We start from the raw sequence: 27,424 nt of genomic DNA on the forward strand, positions 1-27,424 counted from the left end.
ACTGTGAACACAGGATTTTGGATAGTTGTAGTGAACTGGGACACTATTCAAGCTAAGTATGAACATTTAATAAAAATTAGGTACTGAATAGCAGGAAACTATCAATACTGGTGGAAGGCTTTGTAAAGCAGAATAATTGTAATTGAAAATATTTAACCTTCAAACTAAGGAAATATACAAATATATAAGGAGGATATACATATACAAATATGCACAGCAGACGGATATTAGTATAAATAAATAAATATGTTAAAAATAGAACTAAGGGGACAGGAGCAGCGCTGGGTTGATGGTTGGACTTGATGCTCTCTTCCAACCTTGATGATTCTATGAAGCGCTGGTAAAATTACCAGCACTCCAAATAATTTCACGGTCTGCACAGGTAAATCCCTGGATGTTTTCCTCGGGATTACACAGGCCATGGATTACAGGGCTGCGCCGTCACCGGCGAGGCGCCGCCGCTCGTGCGGGGAACAGAACGGCGGGATCCGGGCGAGGGCGAGGCCCGGGCTCGTGTCGTCACCGCACCGGGGACCGGGGATCAGGGACCGGGGCTCGTGTCGTCACCGCACCGGGGACCAGAGACGGCGGAACGAGCTCCGCCCGCCCAGCGCGAGCCGCCGGATAGCGGGTGACGGCGCTGACGTCACCGCCCTCATTTGCATACATTTACCTTTGCGCCCCGCGGCGGCCAATCAGCGGGCGCCGCTCACCTGCTGCGGCCGCACCCGCGCGCGGCCGGGGGCGGGGCCGCGGCCTCCTGGCGGAGCGGCTGCCGCGCGGGGCGGCGGTGGCGGCGGAGCGATGGCGTGCGGGGGCTTCGCCTGCTCCAAGAACTGCCTGTGCGCCCTCAACCTGCTCTACACGGTGCGTGCCCCTCGTCTCTGAGCACCCCGCGGTGCTCTACTCGTCCTGCCGCTCCCGCCGCCGGCTGGGCTGGGGAGGCGGCGGGGTTCGCTGCGCTTCTCCCGGCGGGATGTGGCCGCGGGGTGGGGGGGTCCGCGCCGCGGCCGCTGGGCGGTCGCGCCTTCCGGCTCGGGAGGATGGGGTTGGAGGGGTGAGGAGGTGACAGCGGTTAGGCCGGGCTTTGTCACCGCGCGGACGTGGCTGCTCGGGATCAAAATCCAGGGCGGCCTGGGAGCGCTGCCCGCCCGGGGCGGCGGCTGGCTCATCTCCTGGAAGGAGCGGCCCCGGGGCCCGGCCCGCCGGTGCCCTTTTTCTCCGTCTGGAAAGGGCGCTGCACCAATCCAGGCGTGAAGCAGGGAATTTGTTATTCCTAAGCCAAGGATCAGCGCCCAGATGAGTGCAGGTCGGTCCGTGACAAGGCCCTCAGCACCCCCGGTGTTCCCTGGGATGGACCAGGGAGTTACCAAGTCGGGCTACCTGGGGCGGTGGGAACATCCGTGAGGAGGGGGGGAGAAAAGTAGGATGTTAAATAAATGACTTTGCTGGGGAGAGCTCCAGGCAGGTGCCTGGTTTTGTTCCAGCATGTCGGAGAGCTTGTTTTCAACAGAGAAGAATAAAATCTCCAATTGTGGTGTAGCTACGGGAATTTTTTCCTCGCTATCTATTTTTAAAGGGCTCAGAAATAGCAAGAAATGGGAGCAAGTGTAATGGCTTCCTCTCACAGTGCATCTGGAGAGGTAGAATGTCCTCTAATGTTTCAAATTAACAACTGTGCTTGAGAGTGACTTCTAGCAGACTGAAATTGGGGTCAGTCCGTGCTTGTGGGCAGTTGTATCTATGCTTTCCTGAAAGCACTGCCTGATCTCGGCTGAAGGCAGGACAGGAGAATCAAGCAGGTCTAACACTGTTCATCAGAACAAACAGTATCTGGCAGTAACTGGACCTGATGGTGCTCACCAGGATGGAGCACAAAGGGATGTGGGAGCACCTGTGCTGAAGCCAGGAGTTGGTTGATACTACATTCCTGGGTGTACGAGGTGACCCAACCCCTTCTTTCCTCAGAAAAGAGAAGAGAAACCTTTATATAGGTGAGGCTGCACTATTACTTGGTCTCCATCCTTAGAGGAGCTTGAGGAGTGAAATATGTCCCTGAAATATGCTTAGGCAGCCCAGCCTACCGTGAAAGTCAGCCTGGATCCCTGTGATGCCTTGTGTTGTTGGGCTACACCCAGCCAGAACAAAGGGGAACAGATAGCTGCTTGATATCTGTAGCTGAAGATAAGTTTAATGTGTGTAGAGTGCCACGGTGGAGCTAAGTTAGAATCATAAAATAGCTCGGGTTGAAAGGGACTCCAGAAGATCATTGTGGTCAACTTTTCATAGGATTTCCCTGTCCCAGAATGTGGGTTATGGGTGCATTATCCCATTCCAATTTAACTTTTCAGTTAATGCAAGACTTCTTTTGTTATTATTGCTACTATTCCTTGAGTGACAGAAGAGTGAGAGAAATCTGGATCATTCTCAGATGGATGCACAAATCTTATTGTGATGTCATGTGGACAGCAGGTGTTTTTTTTCTAAAGACTCCATCATTTATTTCTGCAGTCATATAGCCATATATTAACCAGATGTAATGAGTCTGGCAGGTCTTTTGGACATAGCTGGCCTCAGCAAGGGTGGGTTGAACTTTTGAACTTCTGTAATTCTGTCTGTGGTACCTGTACAGCGTATTTACAACCTTAATATCTGATGTCTCCCTGAGTAGACTTTACTTTGTGGGTGTCACTTGGTCTTCTGTCACTTGTCCTATACAGAACATACGTTTTTGCTGAAAGGAAGGAATGACGTCTTTAAATTATAGTTACAATAATATCCAATTGTTAGTATTGTTTGTTAATTATAGACAAGTTACAAGACTTAATGCTTTTAAATCCATAGTTGGAGAAATAACATGGTGCTTAGTTGGCCTGGTAGAGTTGATCTAGTAAAACGTGTGGGCTTCTCTGTTCCTTGTTTAGACAGAAACCTGAAATACAAGAGTTGGAGCATCACAGTGAATGATGGACATATTTTCTCCCAGCTGGAAAAAAATACAGAAGACAATCAGGGCAATAACTTAATTATAATCTCTTTAAAATAGTGTTGATTCACTAGTAAGTGATGAGAAGGGAGTAGTGGTAGTAAGAAGGGATAGGTAACACTTGGATGTTTTTGTTGCCTGCGCTGATGTATCTATATGACATGAATTAACCCTGAAAACTGTATATTGGAGGTTTCAGTTTATATTCTGCTTTTCATTAAAACACTTCAAGATAAAATATTATATTGGACCTTAATTTATTTTTTAGTACTGCCTTTTTTGAGTTTTTGTTGTAGTACACCGAGAAAAATATATGTTCTGACATTAATAAATCAGTTACTGGTTTAAGGCAAGAAACCAGAAACCCAGTAACCTAATTGCTCACTTTAATGTTCATTTCAGATGTTACTTTGCTGATGACTTTTGGTTTTTTTCCTGACTAAGTTAGTGTCCTTAGGCTCTGATTCTATTTTTCAATCTATTTTGTATGAGTAATTCTAGCGTCTGTGCTGAGTCTTGCTGACTTCAGTATGATTCCTTATGTGTAGAGGAAGAGTAGAAAAAAATAATTGAGACTATTTATTGACTCTGGGTATATGATGATGTAAATTGTCAGAATAAACCTTACGTGGAAGAACTGAATACAAGATCCTTTAAAATACTAATTTTGGGTATCTGGCCTATTTAGTTTTTATTTAGTCAGTCATATTTGTATTTCCCATCAAATGGCAAATCCATACAAACTGTTTAAAGTGCCTGTCCACAGAATTAATTCAAATTCATGGATGCGTTTGTAGCTTAAAACTTAAGCTTCCAAGGAGGTCTTCAATGTTTGTGTTGAAGTGCAAACAGTCAATATCTTTGTTCGAATCTGATTTTTGGAAAGGGAAGTTCCTAACTAGTGGCGAAAGGCTGAAGTGGTAGGTGAGCCATGAGATTAGATATTCAGATTAAAAAAAATACTGACAGTTCATTTGGGTGGTGCGTGCTGGTTTTGTCACCCAAGCAGCTAATTAATTATTGCTGCAGCAGGAAACAAGAAATGTTTGTTGGCAGCATGTAAACATCTCACATTTTGATGAGCAGGCTTTCTGTTTTTCTTACACCTAGAACAGCCATTGGATTTCAATTAAAATATACAGTACCTTTTCCATTAGGAGTGTGCATATTTTTTAGTAGCACAAAGCTTATTCCATAAAAGCTTCCATATTTACTTGTTACAATAGAAAGTACCATATCAAAATAATTCACTTTTTATATTACCTTGTTCTCTGAACCTCTTTTTTTCATTGCCTATTAAGTGACTTGGGTTTTGCATCCATTTTCAAAGCATTGTGTTCGAAAGAGTTTTTTGAGCTTCTTTTTTTTTTCCTACCACTGTTTCTTGTTCTCTGGATGCTGTAATTACTGAAGGTGCATTTGAGCTTTCTGCCCTCTTTATCAAATTTGCTTTCCCTGTATTATAGAAATATGAAAAGATAAGTATAGAAATTCTCAGATTCGAACAGTGTGTGCTTGGTGTCATAGAATGATTTGGGTTGGAAGTGACCTTCAAAATTATGATAGTCCAACCCCTCTGCCATGGAAAGGGACACCTACCACTAGACCAGGTTGTTCAAAGCCTGATCCAGTCTGGCCTTGAAGCCTTGAATATTTTAAGAGGGTTTTTAATTACTAAAGTATTTTATAATCATGTTTATCATACTTTGAGAGTTCCTGATGCAGTAGAATGTTGCACCTTCCATGCAAATCTGTCTGCTTTATCTTTTTGCTGCATAGGGGAAACCTGGTGTTAGATGCAGGGTGAACATCTGGATTTTCCTCAGGACAGGGAATGTGGCTTCGTGTTCTCTGATATTTCCTGACTGGTGTAGTGGCTACACAGAACCAAGTACAAGCAGACAGGAGTAAGAGAAGCACAGTTCTTGTGTCAAGTGGCAATTTCTTTCACATTGGTGAGTGAGCCTGTGATCTCTGAGTGCACCTCCATTTTAGTTTGTCTTAAGTTCATTTTCAGCTGTAGGAAGTAAATAACCCACCGCTTGCCCTGTCTGACAGGCTCTGGTCAGCATTTAGGTGTGCAGCATCAAGAGTTTGCCCCAGCAGCAGCCTGTTCTGTGCTGATCTCCCTCATTGTCATGACTGGATGGTCAGCAAATGGGACAGGTTGCCTTGGAGCCATTTCTGTTCTCAAGGACATTTTGAAGATGGCAGTATAACCTGGGCTGTCTAATCTTGACATGTAAATAAAATTGGTACAGAGGCTCCAAGGTATTAGTCAAGGAAGGTAATGTTGGTCATGTCAGTCTTGTGGCCTTTTTGTTGTCATTGGCATTTTGGAAAGGTTTCTATGCTCACGCTTGAGAAGACAGAAGAGTACAACAAAAGTACAGATAGATATTTAAAGATACTTTCCCATCACTTGGAAAGGCCCTTGGCTATACTGCGTATCAGTTTATAGCCAAAGTGGCAGCCGTTTGTGGTGGTGGCTCAGAATTGAGGCGTGTGCCGGGTCCATAGACCAGCCAGGAGCAAGTTTTGGTTTTTCATTGTCTTGTGCAGAGCACACGGTGGCGTTTGGAGCTAAGAAGGCAGCCTGTCCTTAGGGAAAGAGAATGACAGAATGACAGAGCACAGAGGAGGAGGGTATATGGAACATGGTGTGTTTGACACTGCTGATCTTTTCAGCCATCCTGGTGTGCAGGTGGGCACTTTAAAACTAGCACAATTACTGAGAACCCTTTTGAATGCCCTATAGAAGCTATGTAGCTTGCATCATTAGTTGTGGGATTTTGTACTCTCGTTTTTGTGTTGAAGGAGATAAGATGTGTGGAAGAAGGATCTGTGGGCTCACCAGGCTTTCTGAAAACATTTCAGAACCTCTTAAAAAACAATGAGCAAACACACGAGTAAAAGTAAACATTTTAGAGCATAATTGTTCCTGCTGCACAGCAGAAAGTTTCCATTTCCAAAGACCAGAGAGTGTTAAGCAGGGGGGGTTACATCTAGCTGACATTTTAGTGTGTAAGTAGTTTGTTACATGGCCGGTAAAGTGAAGAACTCTTTATAAGGCCTGAAACTGAAAGAACAGGCTTTTGTGATAGGGGTCAGGAATGCTGCCTTTTACATGAATTGCTTGTTCCAGACTATGTCTCAAGGCTGTTCAGTAATCAGTAAAGTAAAGAGCACTGATCACTCTTCATTTAAGTAAGTCATGTAAAGGTGGAAGATTTTGCTTTCTGCTAGAAATCCTTTGGAGGTACCCAGAGCTTTCCTTTGTTCTCAGTAAAGCTGAAGTAGTACTGTGCTTACAGGTTGAGTAGCTTACAGCTGTGATAGAAACCAATTTAGTTTCATTTTGACTTGCTAAAGGTTATGGTTACACTACTATGTACTGCCAGCTGTTTTAATGTGGTGTTTTTAAATGAAGTGCCAGGAATCAGAATTGTGTTTTAGATTCTCTATGGCTGTGCAGAAATGGTTGCCCAACTTGAAGGGGAAAGTGGTGGAAACCTCTGCCTTCAGTATGTATGCCATTTGACATTTAAATTTTAAAGCACCCTTAAAAAGTAGTAGAATATGAACTTACATGCAGAGGGAGAGGTTAGAGAGGATGTATTTAATCATTTGTGTAATCTCTCTGGTTTTAGTTCCTGTTCCATATTCACCCTGACAGCTATTCTGTAAATATTTCCCTTGCTGATATGAGTATAAATGCTGTATAATCTCTTTACCTGGGAATGGTGAGTCAGTACTTCATGAAATTTAAATTCTGAAATGTAGTTTTTACCAACTCCTGTTTGTACTGACGAGGTAAGGAAGTAGTGGGAATGCCAATTTCTACGTATGACTTCCTTCCTCGTCAGTAGTCCAAGCTAGTTGAAATACCAGAAAGTTGCCAGTTAGTTGAGACAGCAGATTTGCTGGTGGCTTGCTGTTGTAAGAAGGAAGTGGTTTTAGCATTTGAATTGTTTCTCATGGCATTGTGTAGAGAAATAGTTTGTTGGTATCTTTGTTTCTATTTTGTAATGTAGACTGTAAACTTCCACATAAGTACGGAAGGGGCACTTGTGCAGAGAGATGTGTTTTTTCCAGTACAGGAACGAGGGAAATGAGCAGCTATGGGGCTGCAAGTGAACTTGGATTTAAGAAGAGAGCAAATTAGGAGATTTGTTAGAGAAACTGTTATTTTTGGAACATCTCTGAAGTTCAAATGTGTATATATATGTGTATAAAAAAAAAGGGAAGTCATCTAAACTGGAGTCTTATCTCTTCCACTGATCTTGAACTGAAATCTTCCCTAAAATTTTTCCTATACAGACACTAGCATTGGAGTAATGTTTTTTCTACTGATAATATGCTTGATTTTTCTTTTTCCATTTTTTTACTTTAAAGTAGAAATGCTCTTCTCTTGTAGGGAAGACCACTGATCTTCACTTAGAATTTGTGCTACATAAAGGTTTGTTCTGGTAAAGCATTTACTTAAAGTCAAAATTACTACCTTATCTATTGAATTATGCTAAGCTTGTATTTCTCTGTGTGTCTTTTAAGTAAGGTAGCTAGAGCTTGAATTGGTGAAGATAATATATAGTAAATGAAGATATTAAATACAAAATACTGTCACCCTCCACATGTATGCACTTTCTGTGGCTTTATATTGTTTTTTCTGGTTTGTGGACAGTATGTGCTTATAGCATCATTCTGTACACAAATTACTCCAGTTTGAGGTTATTATAAATTCTTTGCTCGTAATGCTTGTTGGCTTTTATGTGAACATGCCTTAAGTGAGTGTGACCTTTTAAATCACTTCTGAGAACAAGACTTGTACTCGTGTTTTTGAAGCCGTGTAAGTACTTCTGAAGAATCATTTGTTGGCCTTTTATTGAGAGACTTTCTAACTGCTTGTAATAAGGTGTTTTGCTGATAGACGGTTTAGAAGCTATGTAGTGAGCTAGATGGTGCAGAAGAGTCCTTGCTCAGTGCTAAATCCACCTCTTATTTACCTGTTAAAATTTTGATTTTTGGTGTGGAGAGAGTGGCATGGTCAAAATGCTGTCTATGGTGTGTGGGAGTGTTGGTTGGAAGGTGTTTTTGGGGCTCATCAGTCCAGGCACCTGCTCAGAGCAGGATTAGGAATAACAACAGCTTGCTTTCTGTGGCTTAGTCTGTGGAGTCTTGGAAAACCCTGAGGACAAAGATCATCATCAAACCACCTTGCAGATGTGTTTTCTAATGTCTAGTCTGAACCTCCTAAACTGTTACTTGTGATATCCAGAAGAGTTTGCCTCCATGTTTATGTAATGTGCCTTCAGCTTCAGTTATTCTGTGATTACCCCATGCAGCCTCTTTGTCATACTAAACAAGCCCAGATTCATCACCTCTTCTCAAGGCTCCATGCTGTTTTACTGACTCATACCAGGTTCTCAAATTCCTTTCCGCCTGGGGGACTTGAAATAGAACACAGTATTTGAGCTTCAGTCTCACCAGCATTGTGTTTCCTTTGATTGCAATCCTCTTGGCTTTCCCTGTTTGCAGTGAGAGCTGACTCCTGGCTTGTATTCAACCCGACAAACAGTTTGATCTGCATATCTGTCCAGTAAGGCTGTTGTTCAACTGGTCTGATCCCAGGCTCCACAGAAGCACCCAGGAGCACAATTTTTTACTTTGCAAGGTTCCTAAGGTTGGCTTATTCCTCAAGTTTATCAAGGTATATCTGAGTTAAATCTCTTTTTGGGGAGTCAGCCATTCTTCCTTGTTTAGTATCATCCACAGATTTTCTGAGAATTCATTTTGTGTATATTCAGAAGAATATGCTGTGAAGATATTGATGATACTGGATGATATTTACTCCAGTATCAGCCTTTTTGGTTACCTGCTACCAGCAGGATGCTTAGCCATCAATTACTGCTCTTCAAAGTTCAGCAGTCTGGCCTGTGGACATTCAGTCTAACAGGTCATTTCTCCAACCCTCCTATGGGAAACTGGATTAGCTCTAATCACTAAAAACTGGACTGTGTTTCAGATATTTCTGGTAAATATACCAAACAAATATTTGAAGCGTTACTAACCAAAGCTAGCTTTGGTAAGTAAATTCATATAGGTAAAATGAAGTTTCACAGATAATTCAGTCTTCCAAGGATGACGCTGTTTACTTTGGGAGACTTCTGCTGCTGTGAAATATGGTCTCAGTTGAATAAAATGCAACATTCAGAAGCTCAGTAGAGAGTCCTTCTTCCTTTATTTAACAGAAATACATGGCCTTTTTGCATGTGGTAAAACTTGTATGTTTGGAATGTACATGTTACTCATTTAAGTGGTTAGGGTCACTAATTTTGTTTCAAGTACATTATACTATAGCGCCATAGCAGCTTCAGTTTTAGAAATATTTCATTTAAATTCTTTAATCTTAAAACATTGGAATAAGCACTTTTGAGTGGTCATTTCTAGTGGCTAAACAGTGCCTAGCACTATGAGCCTTGCACTGTTTTACAGACTTGTAGAAACTCTTCTCCAAAACAACCTAAGTTACTTTTCCTTTTTGAAGTAGTGTTTTACTTTAGTTTTTTGCATTATGGCACTAAAAATATATATCCTCTCATTCATATAGTCTGTGCCAAACCTGAAGGAATAACCATAATTTTGTCTTCCAGTAAACATGTGGAAGAGACAGAAACTTAATATGAAATCAGTTTCTGGAGTGGTTAATCTCCATTTCAGTTTTGAAACCGTAAATTTTCCACAATTTCAAGTGGCAAGAAAGGAGTGGCCAGTAATTATTTTGATCCAGATCATGAATCTGCCTGACTGGATACAGCATTTTCACATAGTTTGTCAGCCAGAGCCCAGGAGCATGGATCTGTGATCATGCTAAATCTCCAGTTGCTTTAAGGAATTGGGCCATGGACAACTTTGTCAAGTGAAAGAAAATAGACCCTTGGTGTTATGTAGGTAACACTTGAAAACTTGAATGTGGTCAAATGTGAAGCTAAACTATTTTATGTTATTTCCTGAATATCTGGAGTTCAGTAATGGGTTTAAAATCCAGAGAAGCTTTTTTTTTTCCCTCCACATGATTTAAAACCAGGGCTGTTCTAGATTCTACATGTGTCTATTTCCACCAGAAAAACTTTTTGTGCCAGGGTGTCAGGACATGTCTAGTGTCATGCAACTAATTTTATGCATGTATCATCAGATTAATGTAAGATGAGATCAGTAATGGCAGCAAGAAGCAACTGGTACCCTGCACCTCATGGACTGTGTTTATCCAGTAGGTCTTAGAGGCACAGATTTTGTCTCTTGTTTTGATTTCAGTATTTTAAGAACCAACTAATTTCGTCTAATTCTTTTGGAGCTCTTATGAACTGAGCAAAGAGCTGAAAAAACACACATTTTGATATCTTGGAGGCAGATTGATAGAAGATTTGCCCTCCTACAGAAAAAGATTGGTGAAAATCATGAGGAACAAAGTTTAATCTGCTCTTTTTTTGTGAAATAAATAGAATTTGTCATTGCTTGTGAGAATTATTTTTTTTAAAGACATATGTAGTGGCAGTGTGACTTCAGTGCTTAGAAGCTGATGCTGACGCATGGGATGTCAGACAACACTTTTTGTCTGATTGGAAATTGGGCTGTGGGGTTTCTTTTGCTTCTGGTACTAACATTCCAGTGGAATGAGACAGTGAAATTAAGGGAATGGGCACAGATCAGAACAGGTAGGTTTTGCAATAAACTGATTAGCAAGGCTAATATTTAATGTATCGGTATCAGGAAGTTTGTAGCCTTGTGCAGCATCGATTCAGAAAATTTGTCTTTGTTAGAGCCAAGGTGTTTTATTTTAATTTATTTCTTCAGTCCTCTGTAATTTTGATTCACGACACCTTGGCCTGTTTTTTTTTGGTTTTAAGTAAGTGTGGTAATTCAGGCTTTTTAAAGAGAAACAAAGAGAAAAGTGAAATCATCCTAAAACTCTGCTGGTATTGAACAATTCCTTTGAATTTTATATAGTTTTTGTCTCTTTATGTGTTAAGAGAGAAGTGTAGGTATGACAAATATCCTGCTTTTGTTCTTGTGGGCTCTTAAATTTCTTGTGTGGATTACTGGTTTTTGGTAAAAAGTTTTTTTAGATGTATTCCTGTGTGAACAAAAAAAAAATCCACCTGCTGTGTTTCGATCTTGATGAGCATCTCTAGTTGTTTTACTAGCTTTCTTTTTGTTATCCTAGATTTCCATGTTTCAAGAGCTGCATTACATATGTTAGTCCTCTAAAATGTACTTAAATGGAAAAAATATACAGATGTATTTACCATTGAAATTAACAAGAATTCCCAGCTGTAGGGGAATTCTAAAGTGACAAGTTGGAAATTACCTTTTTTTTAATCCTTCCTGCCTCTGGGTAAGCAGTAAAATGTCATGGGAATGTTCCTTGTTTGGATGGAAATGGTGAGCAAGTGTCAGTGCTTGCTCTATACCTGTTATTAAGCTAAGCCAAGTAGTTGGACTAGACTAAGTGACTACTGTTTTATATTGTAGGTTTGGATTTTTTTTGAAATAGCTATAAAGCTGGGTATTTTTTGGTGAGATCAGAGTTTTGGAAAGTTAAAACATGCATGTTGAATTGATGTCATTTAACATAGAATGTAATGAGCAATGTTACACATAGGTCTGTTTCACCAGAGAGTCTTGGGCATCTTGTGCCTTGGACATCTGGGTTGGCTTTGTCTGCTGCTTCCCTCCTGCTGGACTTCATTACAGATTTCTCTTCAGCTTTTCATGTTGAAATTTCTTTTTTTCTTGGGGTTGTGTTTTTTGGTGTGGAAACAGGAAAGGCTGGAGCTTCCTGCCCATATAAACAATAAATCTCTGTGAAGTAACTGGGACAGATTCCTGCCTGCCTTCCCTGAATATCATGTTTAAAAGGAAGGAAACAGCATAAGTGTTCTGGGTATTGAAATAGGATTCCCTTAATAGTAGAGCTGTTTTCTTGAAGAAATATGCATAGGAGACAGGATGCCCTTATTGTTTTACTGCATAACATCCTTGACATTTAGTTCCGAAATGTCCGAAATTTTCGTGTGCCTGCATTAACTGTTGTGTTACATCATCAAGTATATAGAAACTTCTTCAATGAATTAATACAGCTGATTACAGTAAGTTTTGGCAAAGTATCCTTTTTTATACATTCAGAACTGTGCAGCTGTATATTCTATTTTTTAAATATACTGCCACAGTTTCACAAAACATCCAAAATTTTCATTCTTTTTCCACTCTGAATTAAAGCTGATGATTTTAGCTTATTTGTCAATTGCATTGCGATCTACAGTTTAGTGCCTCTAGTCAGTCACTGATAGTACAACGTGGCTTTACTTATAGGTAGGTTAAGTTGTAACAGTTCCACATTGACAGTGTGGAAGAATATGTGTGCCTGAAAACATCTGGAACTGAAGTTACCTATATAATGTTGTGGAGGATTGGTTTGTTTAGGATTATGTTTCTTCTCTTTGCACCAGAAAGAAAAATTGTACCTTTCTAAAAACAACTTTGATGTAAAAAAATTATCTGTGCGTGGGAGCCTATTTTAATATGCAGTCTAACTTTGTGTTTTCTCTTCCCTCCAGCTGGTGAGCCTGCTGCTGATTGGAATTGCAGCATGGGGAATTGGCTTCGGCCTCATCTCTAGTTTCAAAGTTGTTGGAGTGGTAATTGCAGTAGGAGTCTTCCTCTTCTTTATTGCCTTAGTTGGATTGATTGGTGCAGTGAAACATCATCAAGTATTGCTATTCTTCGTATCCTTCTGATGCATTGCATTGATTGCAGCGTGGTTGGAGCCATGTAAACAACCTCTGTCAGCTGAGACGGCTGGGGGAAGTGCTTCAGAAACAGAACAGAAATTCACAATCCTACTTTGGTCAAGTGCAGTCTAAATTAGACTTCCTTCCCATTTAACTTTATTTCAGTTTCCTTTTTTCTCTCCATTGTTTGTGCTCTGAAGATAGAAGTATTCACATCTCCTTTTAAAAATTAGACTATTTAATTCTTTGAGAGCTTTTTATGATAGCTCACTGTGTCACAGGTGCCTCTTAATGTGTGCTCAGCCCTACACGGAGCTAAAGTAGGTAAACTATTAATGTTTAACTTCTGTGGTCTGTGAATAAGAACTGACCTCAACTTGACAAACAGCTTAATTTTGTGAAGTATCTGCCTCTGAACACAACATGCAGTAAAGTACTCCTCAACTTTTAAAACCTGATCTTTAGTATCAAAGTTTATTATTTGTTTTATACCATCTTCAGATGCAGTAGTCTGAAAGTGTGTGAAGCTGTGTTCCAAGAGCAAGTCTTACCTTTTTTTATTTTTAATATACACTAATGTTATTTTTTAAAAATTAATTACAGGACTCTGCTATTTTAAAAATGTAATCTGAATATGCAATACCCAGAAAAATATTTTCTGTACTACTTAATTTAAGTAACGTATATGGAAATTACATGAGTCCCTAAAGCTGGAGAAAATGGCTGAAGATTTTTCTCAAAGATCCTTTTCTTAACCTCTCTGCTCATGTTTTCTTGCTAGGCAAGAAATACTTAACCTGGAAATACCTACTATGTGTAGTAGTAGCCAAAAAGACATAATACACTGTGATTGGGTTTTGGGAACATTATTTAGGTCAGGTTTTCCCATCCAGTCAGAATTTGTTTCCGTAGTTGTTTTGTTTTAAAGGACTTTACTGTTACCCAGTGAAATAAGGAATACCATTAGATATATATGTTATAAAAGCAAAATTAATTTGAGAGTATATCCTTAACTATTGATTGTTTCCAGTACATGATTATTCTTCTGCTAGTCTTTATTGTCCAGTTTTCTGTCTCCTGTGCCTGTTTGGCATTAAATGAGGAACAGCAGGTAAGAAAAGTTTCCTGACTTCTCGGTTAATCTATAGCATAACACTATAAATATGTATGTACAGAGGCACATGTATTTGTATATGGTCCCCCAAAAAATGGGGAGAACATATTTTAAGAAAATCAACATTGTGCTGTTTATTAAAGACTAGACCTTGGTCAGTGCTTAGCTTTGGTTGCTAGAAAGAAATACATTTGGGACCTAAAATGACCTTTTTTTTTTTTTTTAATTTTAATTTTTAATTTTTAGTTAATTTTAATTTAAGCTTCCTTTCTAGATTTATGGTCACAGGTGTAGCAACATGATATCTTGAATATATCTCATGTTCAGCAATATCAGATAAACTGATGAAAGAGACAATAATCATGGTGTAAATTTGATAAAGTCACTTAATTGTTTTTGTGTAATTGGAAAGGTCATAACTACATTAAGCAGTTATATGTGAAAGTAAAACAGTCTTCCATGTGGTGTGGAGACCAGTTCTTAAAGTGAGTAGGGGTACAGTGACTAAATAATCAGTTTTTGCATGTGATGGTGCTTTTTGTGTATAGCCTGGGCAGAGTCGTATGCCCCTTTACTAGTGATCTTGTTGGGTTTAGCAAAAACAAAGGAAGTAAAGGAATTATACCTGTGAATTTGCTGCTGTTAGGTGCTGTTCTTTCAGTGGACAGCAGCCTCTTTGGACACCCCAGTAATTCTTTAATATATTTATATTCTCCTGTTAAGCATCAAGATCTGAAGGCTTTAGTTAGGGCATTATCAAGTTGATTTTGTATATTGGCTTGTAGTGTAAAACAGTTCGATTAATGTAATGTGTGTTTGCTTATGGCTTCTAGAGTGAACTTCTAGAGGTGGGATGGACTAACACCAACAGTGCAAGATCAGATATTGAAAGAAATCTGAATTGTTGTGGATTCAGAGTTTTTTATTCCAATGGGACCTGCGCCGCTGTAAGTTCTTCAAGTGTGAGAAACCATAACTTTTTCACACTGTGTTTGTTCAAAAATGTACAACTGTTTTCACAGTTACAGAAAGCAGCATTTTAACAGATGTGTAATGTAGTGGTTACAGTTATACTAAGTTCTTCTCTTAACTTAGCAGAAAGACAATTACAGGGCACCCTGCAAAGTTTGTACTCCACTGTCATTTATATATACTTGCTCTCTTGTAGTCTTTTAAAACTGCTGGAGTTTTGTCCGTGGGTAGCAGTCTTTTCTATAGCAAACTAGATGCTTTCAAACAACAAAGTGTCATCAGCAAATGGAAAGCAATTCTCTGTATCTGCTACAGGATTGTCTTAGAACTCTCCACTGTAGACCATGTGCACCGATAATGGAGGAATATGCTGGAATGGTGCTGAGATTTGTCGGAGGGATAGGACTCTTCTTCAGTTTCACAGAGGTGAGTGGATGGTTGGAAAATTAAGTGCTTTTTTCCCATTTTTAAAGTTTTGTTTTGTGAAACAAAATTTTAGGGGTTTTATTACAGGATACTTCAGTCTAGTCTCAGGAGTCAAATAATTAATTAGGCCAAAATTTTTAAAACTATGAGCTTGCTTAAGTCTGTCAGAAGGAATACTTTTCTTGCAACTTTGTTATTTAGACAAGACACCTCAGCATTAAAATATGGTGCTGTAAAGTTTAAGCTTTTCAGAATATTAGCTTTTCAATTGTACCATTCTCCAACAGTAATAAAAAGAGTGCTGTTGCTTTACCTTGTTTCCTCTTCTTCCCACTTATTCCTCCCTCTAGCACACATAAAGTCTTTGAGGTTTGGGGTTTTTTTGGTGCCACCTGTAGTGCAAAGATATGGTTGCATGAGGAGTGAACCATTTTAAACAGTAGGTTAAAATTAAAAAGGTCTTTAGGCTCTTTGCTTTAGTGCCATGATAATGCATAACTTGCTTTATTGATCGGAGTATAAAATCCTCAGAGCAAGTCTTTTCTAATCCCAGAGCTGAGCATGTGAAAATGTTCTTCGTGCTGCTTAGTGGTGTTTTTAGAAGGTTTGTACATACAACAGCAACGAGAGAGATCCAGCAACTTAAACAGAATCATGCTGACCTGAGCCATCTCAGCTAAAAATGTGAAGGTGCTGGGAGGGAAGGGAGGTAATTGGGAGGAATAGCAAGATTTGAAAATGCACAAGAATAGCTGTATAGTTAAGTGGTAATGGTAAAATGGAACAATTTGGAGAATTTTTTTATCATTATACTTAAAGCAGCTTTATGAGTATTTATCATTTGGGAAGAGGAGAAGAATAATTTAACTTTCGTTATAACCATGGAAATTTTTTATTGCATTGTGAGCATTTTATTTTGTTTTTCTATCTGTTGCTAGAGTATGATTTTTCTCAGAGAGAGAGGGTGCATTCTTTTTTCTAATCAAGATGGAGTGTGGTTGTACAATTATAGCAACAGTAAAATATCCTAAACTTGTATACTGGAAATTCATTGTCATAATTTTATGTTTAAAACAAATTTTGTAAAACTAGAAGATGGGGTGGAGACCTTCTGCTTAATAATATCTTTGATTTTTATTTTCAGATTCTGGGAGTCTGGCTGACTTACAGATACAGGAACCAAAAGGATCCCCGTGCAAACCCTAGTGCATTTATTTGATAAGTTTATAAAGGACTAAGTCTTCTCTCTGCACCCTCTACTTAAAAATACTGATTCTCCATAGTTTGGTATTTCTTCATAATAGGTATTCTACGTCTACCCAAAATAAAACTCAAGTTCTATAAGAAATGTGTAGTTTTCATATTTAATTTTTACTATTTTTCTTCTAAGAATCTCTATCTTAAAGTAGATGGGTGCATTCAGTAGCTGGGCAAAGTTGAACTGCTGGTTAAGACTTTATTAATTGATATGGTGAACTCTGTACAATGGGTTTTATAGCACTACTGGATTATCTGGTGTAAAGAAAAAAACAAAAAAACCAGAGGTATTTTCTGCTGTATTCATGGATTACAAAAATTCACATGAATTCTCATTAAAATGATAAAAATTTATGGTGGATGGTTGGGTATGATTTACTTAGGTTTTAGGATGTACTCTAGTAAACTATTTTGTCTCCCACTTTCCTGTTAAAATAAAAATAGAAGCTAGAGATGTTATTTTCTATAGTGCACATAAGTGTATGTTAATGACTACTGTAGTCTTCACCCCTCCCCTTCCCTGTTTGTTTTGGTTTTCTTGTAGCTTTAGAATTTTGTTGAGAATAAAAACAATGTTAATGAATACTGTCATTATGAGAACAATGAATGAAGAAAACCAGGAGAATGTAATCTGCAGCTGATTAACTTGAAACTTTTTTCCCTTGACAAGCGAATGAGGTTTGGTATTTGCACAATCAGTGTCTGTCATCTCTGATGTAAGAAACTTGATGTCTGGAAAGTTGTTGTGCAGCTATTTTTTTTAGATGGTGTAAAGTCATTGTTGTAATAACTCAGCAGTGTATATTTCTGTGTCATCCAGATAACAGTCTTGATTTCATGAGAGATTGAATGATGTGTAAAAAAAAGAAAGAAAAACAGCAACAAAAAATGGTTTCCAGTAGTTTGTTTTCTGAAAACAAAGAATTCAAGTTAGAATGGTACATTATCCATGTAGAAAGTATTGTCTGAGCTGAAGGAAAACATGGTCCCTCTTGCTGCCCTCTTACTTTAAAATAAGTGGTGCATCAGCTGAAACAGCTGACATCTAAACACCCAAGGTGCACACTGTTCCATTTGTTTCTAATCATACTGAATTGCAGATCTGCACTGCATCTTTTCTTCATTCATTCTTCACTCGCTGCTGCTGGCAGGGTAGGCAGTTGCTATAGCCTGAAAGACAAGTCTACAGGAAGACAAGGGGAAGAATATTAAGACCCTCTGCTGAGGAATACAACACCTGAGCAAGGTGGAAAGGAAGTCTGGAGGCAGACAGAAGTAGATTCTCATACAGTCGCCCTTTACTAGAGAGATCACTCCTTACACTTGCAGAGGAGGCAAAAAGAAGTTGACACATATGCCCGTCTAAGCACATTCAGACTTTCATGGGCTGAGTGCTCCTAAAGAAGAAATTATCTTGAGATTTTGAAGGGGAAGAGCAGAATCTGAAAGCAGAGCTATGTCAAGAACTTGCTATAGAACTGCTTCCCTTCAGCTGTAGCTGAGTTTTCAGCATCTGTGATCAGCATCTTCTCTTGGAGCTGCTCTGGGAGCTGCTGTTGTGCCTGCTGCAGTCCAATAAAATGTACACAGTGCTTTTCTTCTCCCAGTTGCTGTTTTGTTTCTCCCAGTTGCTCTCTAGCCATTTCTCATAGGTGTTAAGAGGACAGTAGTTGATCTCATGGCCACCTTTAGGAACAATTCATTTTCTTGATTTAGACAGGCTCTGTGTTTACAGTAATAAATTCAAGGAGTTGTCATATGGAGAGGGTTAATGAAGCTTAAAATAATACCACATTGCTGTTTCAATTTCGATTTTTTTTTTCCTGATTGTTTTTATAGTGCTTAGTTTTGGGTGGATCTGGTTTCATAAATATGGTAGATGATACTGGAGTGTAAAGGTGCACCGATGCAAAAACACTGAAAATATTACCACTTCCAAAACTCTCATGTCGCATAATGTGAATTTGTTTTAGTAGTCAAAAGATCAGTGGATTGTATGGAATGATTAAAGTTTTTCTATCGTATTAAGAATATATTGTCTCGATGGGATTGTGGTTAAACAAACCCATCCACTTACACAAACGTTGAAATTGCCAATCAGAGGTGTGGATTTGCTTTCCAAACCTGGTTCTGAAGGGGACAGTAAAACACAATGAGTCTTTGTTTTTTTGGAAGGCGAAGAGTGTTGTCTGTCTGACTTGTGTGAGTATATAAGAAATGCCATCCTATTCTGACATGCCAAACTAGAATACTTTAAAAAGTTATTTATGCCTGTTCTTGATGGGGTTTATCTTTGTTGCATTTTCTTGTTGAAAAACTTTTTCACCACACAAAGATTTTTTGTTGTTGTTTTCTAGAGATGCATTTTAATTTTCACCTGACTGCTTGAGATTTGGATTTCATTGTCACCAGATTTTCTAGAATCTATTTATAGCAGCACAGTGTCAATGTAATGGGATTATTTAACTTGGAGCATTCCTACTGCTTACATTAGATGTCTTCTGGCCTTAGTTTGTTGAAATGCTTTCTTCAAGTTGGTTATTCTGGAAAAATGTAGAAATATGTCTTCTTTCAAAATGCACACACATTTTTGTCATATAAAAATAATTGGCTATAAAACAATCTGATTCTTCTCTATCTGTTTGAGGAAGTGAATCCAGATATGGACTAACATCCTGATACTACTGCACAGTGTCTGCCACCTTTTGCATGAAAGTAACTATTACAAAAGGGAAAGCTTGTATACCTTGAAGTGATATCTGTAAAAACGTATCTTAAAAGCTATAGCTGACAAGTGAATCGGATTGTGTTAGTGTTCTTAACTTGCATTATTATTTTAGACCTAATTAATTAGAAGATTGAATGCTAGTGGAATTCTTAAAACCCCCATATACATCCTCTGTACTTTGGGTTATTAAATGATCATATGTATGTTAGCAATGATTTCCCAGGTTTTCCAAAGGGAAAGAGGTTTTTTTAAGTATCTCAGCTTGGCTTGATGCCTCTGTAAGCCTAAAAAAACCATCTGTATTTATAGGAAAGGATTAAAAGAGCAGAATTAAGTTGACCACTTATGTATCAAAAATTTCAGTTTCAGAAACATTTCTTGATACTTGCAGGCAGTAGTAACTTATGCATTTGCATCTAGGCATCTACCTTAGTAGACCCTTGTAGTCATCCATTTACTGGATATTATACATAGCATCAGTACCTCTGCTTAAGGAAATTATGCTACTTCCCATAGTGTTATAAAAACAGCTTTGTAAAACACAATGGCACAGACAGCCTTTGTTTTATGTCACATAGCTCTAGCAAGTGTACTTTGGGCTGAGTAGGTAAAGATGATTCTGATAACCAGCTGCTCTGGCCTCCCTCTGTGCTGTCCCTCTGCGAAGTGATACAACCACTTTTTTCTGCTTTTTCTTACTAATATATGATTCTAGAGACTTTCTGCCCCCCACTGCATCTCTTTTTCCTCTCTCTTCTGGATGCTGCAATAGAAAGTAACATCTTACTGAAGTGCTGAAGGAATGCTGAATTCCATGTCTGGGACCCTTTCCAGATACCTCTTGAGGTTTTCTGGTAGGCAGGGTTTGCACAGCTTGCCAAAGACCTATTAGCAAGTAGCTCCCTTCTGATTTTGCTGAGAGATTCCCTTGAGCTGAAACCCTTGCTTCTCTCACCTGTCCTACCCTCCCAAGCGGTTTCCTCTTGCAGTTCTCACCATGACTGGTAGTGGCAGTAATGGTAATAGAAGTGTTAAGAATGCTGCTATTGCCAAGGAGTTGAGAAAATAATGAAGGCATGGCCATGGCCAAAGTGTTTCTAACTGATGCTGCTGTTGAGTTCAGAGATAGCAGATATTTGGGGCTGGAAAGTCTCCTTTTTGCCTATGTCTTTATGTAATGTACTTTCATGGTGTTCATCTGCAGCATTTATTTTAGTTTTGACTTCTCTTGTCCCTTTTAGACTTAAAAATAAACAGTCATAAAACCAGCCACATAGTAAATGTGGTATCCCTTTATTAATCACCTCAGGGCTTTACTGAAATCTGATGTAAGCAAGGACCTTTTAAGGGAAGTAGTTACAGAATGCAGCCAGTTCAAAAGAAAAACAAGCTCTGTATGCAAACAATCCCATTTTCCAGTCTCAAGTACTTTTCTGTGAAAGATTTTGACTTCTTGCTATCTTAGCTGTGAAGAAAGGGCTGATAATGAAAGCTCCACATGGGTTGGGGCTAATAGAAAATAATTGGAGATAAAGTAGCCTGAGTAATAGCTTAACTAGCTGCTGAAACTGGAAATAAAAAGCTGCTTTCCTCTGCTGAGTTAAGTTGATCCTCTTCACAGTAGCTTGTGTGGTGCTGTGCTTTGGATTTGCAGCCACAACGGTGCTGATAACACAAGGTTGTTTTCTGTGATTGCTGATACAGAGTCGAGGTCTGCTGCTCCCTCACACTGCCCTGCCAGCAAGTAGCCCTGGGCTGCAGAGAAGTTGGGAGGGGACAGAGCTGAGACAGCTGACTCCAGCTGAATGAGGGCATATGCCATGGTCATCATACAAACTGGGGGAAGAAGCAGGAAGGGGGACACATTTAGAGTGATGGTGTTTGTCTTCCCAAGTCACCATTACATTTGGTGGGGCCCTGCTCTCCTGGAGGTGGCTGAACACCTGCCTTCCCGTGGGAAGCAGTGAATTAATCCAGAGCATTTTGCTTTGCTTGTGCATACAGGTTCTACTTTACCTATTAAACTGTCTTTATCTGAACCCTTAAGTTTTATAACTTTAAATCTGATTCTCTCTCCTTTCTCACTGGAGTGGAGTGCGAGAGCAAGTGGCTGTGTGAGGATGGGCTGCTGGCTGGGATTGATCTATGACAGCCTTTTTCCTTCCCAATTGAATGTAAAATGTAAGCTGTGCTCTCAAGCAACATGGTGATTTTACTATTTCTAATAATGGTTAATGAAGAGAAGAGAAAACAATTGAAAACACAGCAATGTTTTGTATGTAAACACTTGAAATGAATTTATTTTTAAAAAAATCATTTTTACAGTTGAATCATACAGTATTCTTCTGTACGCCTTAAAATAAAAGCCTCCAGCTTTTAAAAATGCTTCCCAGTACAAAAGTGCTAATGTAAAACGGTAGCGTTTATGTATAGAAACCATCACTACACATCACTAAATATCACTCTAAATAGTCTCTTCACCAGTATCAAGGTGTGGAGAAGAGATCGAAGATAAGACTCCAGAATATTTAAGGGCTTTCTTCCTCCTCTTACAGTTCAGTCTTCAGGAGCTTCAGCGCTTTCTGCATATTTGAGTACACTAGAAATGAAATATTCATGCATGTTATTTTTGCTGCAACTTCCTCTGCCAGCAACCAAATATGCTGCAGAGAAAATGTCATCATTATTAAAGCTTTTAATCATGTGCCTATTGCTATAGGGATTCAGATGCACTTACTCTTCCGAGCAATTTGTGAACATCATGGGTTTAATTTTTACTAGTGAGAACATTCATTAATGCCAACACAGGGGCAGAGACTGGAGCTGTGCAGCAGTGAGGGATGGCTGTAGCAAACATCTTTCCCTGCTCCAAGAAGGTTTCCTCACCTGGCCTGTTGGGACTTGTGTGTGAATTCTCACCGTTGCTTGCAGTGAACGCTGCTGAATTATGCAAGTTCCTACTGATGTATGCTTGCTTTTAAAACAGATGGATGCTTAAAGCTCCAGGGCTCTGCCATCATTTTCTTCATCTCACTGAGTTTAAGTCTAGCATCCTGTATAATTTTAATCCCAGTTAAATGTCTTTCAGCAAGTACTGGTGGTGAGAATCTGTAGTGCCTGGTGTTATTCCTTGTCACATGAAAAATGTGACTGCTTTCAGAATATTTCCAGAATGTGTCAGAACACTCTACTTACACAATGAAATGTCAGAGGGCTCATATGCGTAGAGACGGTTTGAGTATCTTCCAGTAATATCCGCTCTCACAGTCAGGGAAGGATCTGGGAAAAAAGGGTGAGAGAATTTGTAGATGTTAACCTTCAAGCAGAAGGAAATAAAAGGAAATAAATCTTTCTGCACTCCTGCTTGCTTCCTAAATGTGTCTGTGTAACATGTCTGCTTCCGCTAAGAGATTTTTCTAACAGGGTTTCTGACATTTCAGTTTTAAGTATTTTGTTTATAGGATTATTAGGAATGGGATGAGCTACCCACTCCAGTGACTGTGGCATCAGCCATTGAGGGAGGAATGCTGGACCTGTGAAGCTGGGTGGTATTAATGCACAAAACCAACTTGAACTTTTATATTTCTCATGAAATAAATTCCTGTTAATCAGCCTGGGGATTTGAGATGCATGGTGCAGCAGGAGCTCTGTGCTGAGATCAGCTTTGGCGCTTGAGGTACTCACCTATGAACAAAACCCGAGGGACGTACTGGCCATCAGGGGCAAGATTCTTGTCTGTGGTTTCATACTTAAAGAAAACAGAGAAGGTTCCTAGTCAAGGAGGGCATGTTACATAATAATTTTATTCCTTCAGTGTACTTTGTATTATGAAATACAGCTCAAATAATACATTTTGCAGTTTAAGAGATTCACTGTTTGTGATGCAGTTTTTTAACAGCTGGAATTGCAAAGTAGTAAAAGTACATATTATTATTAAACTTTACATTCCCTCACATTCTGAGTTTATGATAGCTACAAATGAAAAAGACTTACTATGAAATCTCTTATGCTTCAGCAGTGGCCAGTTTTCTAGCCAACTCTAGCTATTAAACTCAAGTTAGAGAAGCCATAATGAAAAGCAGAACTTTGTCACTTTCACTTAATTAAGTGTAACTGGGGAACTTACCACAAGGTTCAGGAGAATGAATTTTTCAGCCAGTTTCTGTATATCTTTGTGTTCAGCAAAGACCTTCTTGAGGGCTAAAGTAGAAACAAATAGGAAAGAAAATAAAAAAAGATGCCCTTGAGATATATTGTCCTCCAGAAAGAAATTCAAACAAACTGATGAAACAAAATGAGAATTTCCAGCTTACAAGTGCAGCAAACAAAAATTTTCAGTTCATTCCATTAGAACATGATCCATTCATTTATATTCTGCATTAAAGAGTAATTACAACCGTGTGAAATGTCCCATCTTCCTTCAGAGAGTACAGCTGGCTCTCAAATTTGTCTGCTTAGGTTTGAATTTGAGCATTTGACCCTTCAAACCTCCTGTTCTACTAGACCTTAAGGCACTTGATAATACAGCATATAGGGCTTCAGACTAAAATGTTTGGAAGCATTTAAATGCTTGTCCAAAGACCCTTCTGGAGTTGCTGGAGCTATGGATGGATGCAAAGATCTTGCCATGTGGATTGACTTGCAGGAAGGAGGGCCCTCAGATAAATTCAAAAACACTGGGAAAAGAGGAATCCCAGTTACCAGAAATCTGGTAACTGGAAGAGCTCAGTTTTGGCCTGGATTCGTTTAGTCCCTGGCTGGATTCAGTCTCAATCACTGATGATATCAAGAGCTGAATATGGTCTCTCCAACAAATTGTTATTTCTTGCTACTGGTCTTGCTATTGATTTTGGCCTATTGTGCTGTGAATCAAATTCAGATTTGTCAGAGGTCGAACCCTACTGAACTGTGCTCATTCCTGTATTCATTTTGTATCATGCAATACTGAATTACCATTTTTATTTTATTTCTATACATTGGAAAGCACCTTCGTGGTACAGTAACTTGAAGAACACTCCCCATGCTTGTGCAAGCTAGTGCTACAAGCTAGTACTTCACTAACGTTTAAGCAGAACGGTGCCTAATTTTTGTTGTTTTTTTTTAAGCAGCGTTTTCCCAGAAAATTAAAACACTATTTTTTTTTTTTCCCCCTCTCGAGTGCAGAAGGATTACCTTGGCTGTGTGGGCAGTCTTCCAAGTGGTGGATAATCATCAGGGGTTTCTGGCTGGAAAAGAAGAGCCGTGGTTAGGAGCGGGCGGGCGGGCGCGGGGGCTGGGGGCGGGCGCGGCGGGGCAGGTACCTGTGCTTGGCTCGGAAAAGCGCCTCCTCGTAGGTCTGAGTCCAGATGAGCTGGTCTCCCCAGCCTGCGGAGGGACAGGGGACAAACACACACCCTCAGACAGCGCCTTACCAGCGGGGCCGGGACCCCAGGTGCGAGCCCTGCCCACCTCTGCCGGGAGCGGCTCGGGACAGACCCGCTGTCAGAGGGCTTTAAATCGGGAATGAAGGAGTAGAGGGGCTAGGAAATACTAGGAAAGGTCTGGCAGAATGAGTTGCAAGAGAATTAATTTTTTAGAACAGCATAGTAGCTGAAATAGCCACAAAATTGCAGTTTAAAAAAAAAATTTGGCGGAGGGTTTTTTTTTTCAGTTGTTTGTTTTTTTACCTCTGGAGAGTGTCTGAGGCAGTTTTGGCTTAGCCGTAGTGTCCTTTGAATCCTTCTTGCCCGCATCCTTTGCCAGAGCACAGGAGATGGCAATGAGCAGCAGGAACAAGGACAGGTAACTCTTCTCCATGGCTGCTCCTGGAACAGGTGAGAGAAAATCCAGGTGGTGGCGGTGCCTCCCAGATGCTGCTGGCGGCGAGGCACGCAGCAATGAGGACAGGACAGGTAAAGCTCAAGTCACAGACATGCAGCGGGACGAGTCAGGGCTGAAAGGAGCAGCTCCAGGCAGGGGCCCGAGGGCACGGAAGAGTCAGGTTTGCTCAGCACAGCGCCCTGAAGGACCCGGCTGCTTCCCACCCCGCTGGCCATGCCATCGGGCTATGGCCTTTTTATGTGTGTGCTTGTTAGCTTCTTCTTTCTACGTATATTGAATATGCTCAGGAAAATAACTGTGTTACAGCAATGCCCCAAATCCTTGCAAGTCCTAATAAATTCACAGTTTTACCACAGATCTCCCAGTGCTGGACTAACCCAGCTGTAAGTGCTGAAAATTAATTTGTCTCAGCTCTTCCCCTATTTTGCTGTGAGAATAACTCAAATGAGAAGTCAGTATGTTTAACCTAGGCTTTACAATGAACATTAGCATAGACACAGCTTAATGGTGTTGTTGAAGCTTCCAATCCTGATTTTTCCCTTAAAGATATAATCTAATCCTTAAACCCAGCAGAATGTATAACAAAAAGAGGTGGGAGGAGTGGTTGTGTGGCCCAGTGAGAACTGAAATGGAGTTTGAAGGTGAAAGCAGCACAAAGCAGAGAGCTTTTCCTGAGCCAGACTGGGGCATGGAGATGAGACAAATCTGATGGAAAGCTCAGCATTTCAGCTAGGATGTTTCCCTGAAGGGGGAAATCATTTCAGCAACATGACCCTATGTTTTCTTATTACATTTCCTCCTAGAAGCTAGAACCAATATAATGGGTACAAAGAGAAAATTTAAGATATCCCAAAAGCAGTGCAGAACATTGAAAAGATTCATGTGAAAAAGAAAAAAGGAAAAAGAAGCCTACAAAAAAAACCCCTCACTACAGTAGGCTGACTATTTTTAAAGTTCAGACGATGAAAACTGGACTCCAGGAAAACAGAAATGTTTTTCCAGGTAGGAACTGCAGGAGGAGACACAAGCTGAGTTTCCACGAGTGATACAATGCTCTTTGCTAGTGGAATGTCCAATAGAGCTCAAATATCCAGAGAGAGCCTGCTTCAAAGGTATGAAATACAACTTTTACAGCAGACTGCTTTTTCTGCTCCAAGAAAAGTCTCCTTGGCAAGGAAGAAATTGCATGAAGTTCAGTTAAACTCTGGATTGTCAGGGTTGCCTCAAGAATTGTTTTGGCTAGAGCTGTATGGCAGACGTAATGCTTCCTTAGAAAGAAAATAAATAAAAATTATTGGACAACCAGGAAATCGAAGATCAGGCACATTTTAGGCTATTGTAGAGGCAGCATGCAGAATGTAAAGACAGAAAAAAACCTGCTCCTTAAAAACTTTGCTTCTGGAAGACTATGTGCACTTTTGGAAAGCTTTCCAAAACAACCCCTCTCTTTTTTTTTTTTCTTTTTTTTAAACCCGCAAAGCCAATATTTCTCCAGACATTTTCCTTCATAACAGACTGTGCTAGACTGTGCCTGCTTTGCTGCAGTCTTTCCACTGCTCAGATTTCCCCATCCCCAGCTAGCTCAGGCTCAGCTCTCCCGGGTACCTGCTGAAGCAGGGAGTGTGCAGTGCCTTACCTTGTTTACTCTCTCAGTCGCCTGCCAGGATGCGAAGGTGTTCCTGGTTTCAGCGTGAATGCTGCTGTTCCTACTGCCTATTTATGCACCTTCACACCCCAACTCCACCCACAAGCTTTGAATTTGAATACTACCTGCAAAGAGCTAAACTTTCCAGTTTTTCCCCACCAAAACGTTCAGAGTTAATTTTGTAATTAAATAACATTACCATTTAATGTCAGATACTGTATCTAAAGCTCAGAGACATTTCTGTAGACTTTTGGGATATTTCTTACAAGGTGATTTTAAAAGATTGGCAAAGATCCAAGTACAGGTAAGCTTAAGTCAAGACTCCTGATTTGCCTGAAGAGTGATTTGTCTTTTTTTGATTGGTTGGAAAATCAGTATGGGTTGCTGTCCTTTTAGTCCTTAGAAAAAGTTAATTGATGACTCAGAACTGTGGATGTTAATTAGATAAATAACTGTGCACATTATACAGATATGTGTGTACACACGCACATATAACAGCACACAGAATTGTAATCAAACCTAAAAGAAGGTTTGTAAAGGTCTCCACAAAAATGTATTTGGGAGCTTTACTAAAAACCTGTGTTCATAAGCAGAGATCTAATCCAACATTTAATTTAGATTCCACAATTAATTGATTGTGTAGACATTTATTTTTAATTACAACATGAACCCAACCAATCATCTTAGA

At 39.8% G+C, this 27,424-nt stretch overlaps 2 protein-coding genes across 2 annotated transcripts; one reads left to right on the forward strand and one right to left on the reverse strand.

Moving 5' to 3' along the window:
• The first annotated feature begins 672 nt into the window (after positions 1-672).
• Positions 673-18,149, forward strand: TSPAN13 (tetraspanin 13). The gene is made up of 6 exons (XM_014894401.2): positions 673-867; positions 12,601-12,768; positions 13,805-13,885; positions 14,722-14,835; positions 15,176-15,286; positions 16,431-18,149. Exons 1-6 carry the CDS (start codon positions 805-807, stop codon positions 16,503-16,505), a joined length of 612 nt encoding a protein of 203 aa, XP_014749887.1. The 5' UTR covers positions 673-804; the 3' UTR covers positions 16,506-18,149.
• Positions 18,150-22,375: 4,226 nt separating this feature from the next.
• AGR2 (anterior gradient 2, protein disulphide isomerase family member) lies at positions 22,376-26,798 on the reverse strand. The gene is made up of 7 exons (XM_014894400.2): positions 26,728-26,798; positions 24,938-25,075; positions 24,572-24,635; positions 24,444-24,496; positions 23,398-23,471; positions 22,956-23,019; positions 22,376-22,550 (listed from the first exon to the last, which is right to left on the reverse strand). Exons 2-7 carry the CDS (start codon positions 25,065-25,067, stop codon positions 22,459-22,461), a joined length of 477 nt encoding a protein of 158 aa, XP_014749886.2. The 5' UTR covers positions 25,068-25,075; positions 26,728-26,798; the 3' UTR covers positions 22,376-22,458.
• Positions 26,799-27,424: the final 626 nt, after the last annotated feature.

Source organism: Sturnus vulgaris, chromosome 1, assembly GCF_052056855.1.
Source record: "Sturnus vulgaris isolate bStuVul1 chromosome 1, bStuVul1.hap1, whole genome shotgun sequence".
In the NCBI taxonomy this organism is placed as follows: Eukaryota; Metazoa; Chordata; class Aves; order Passeriformes; family Sturnidae; genus Sturnus; species Sturnus vulgaris.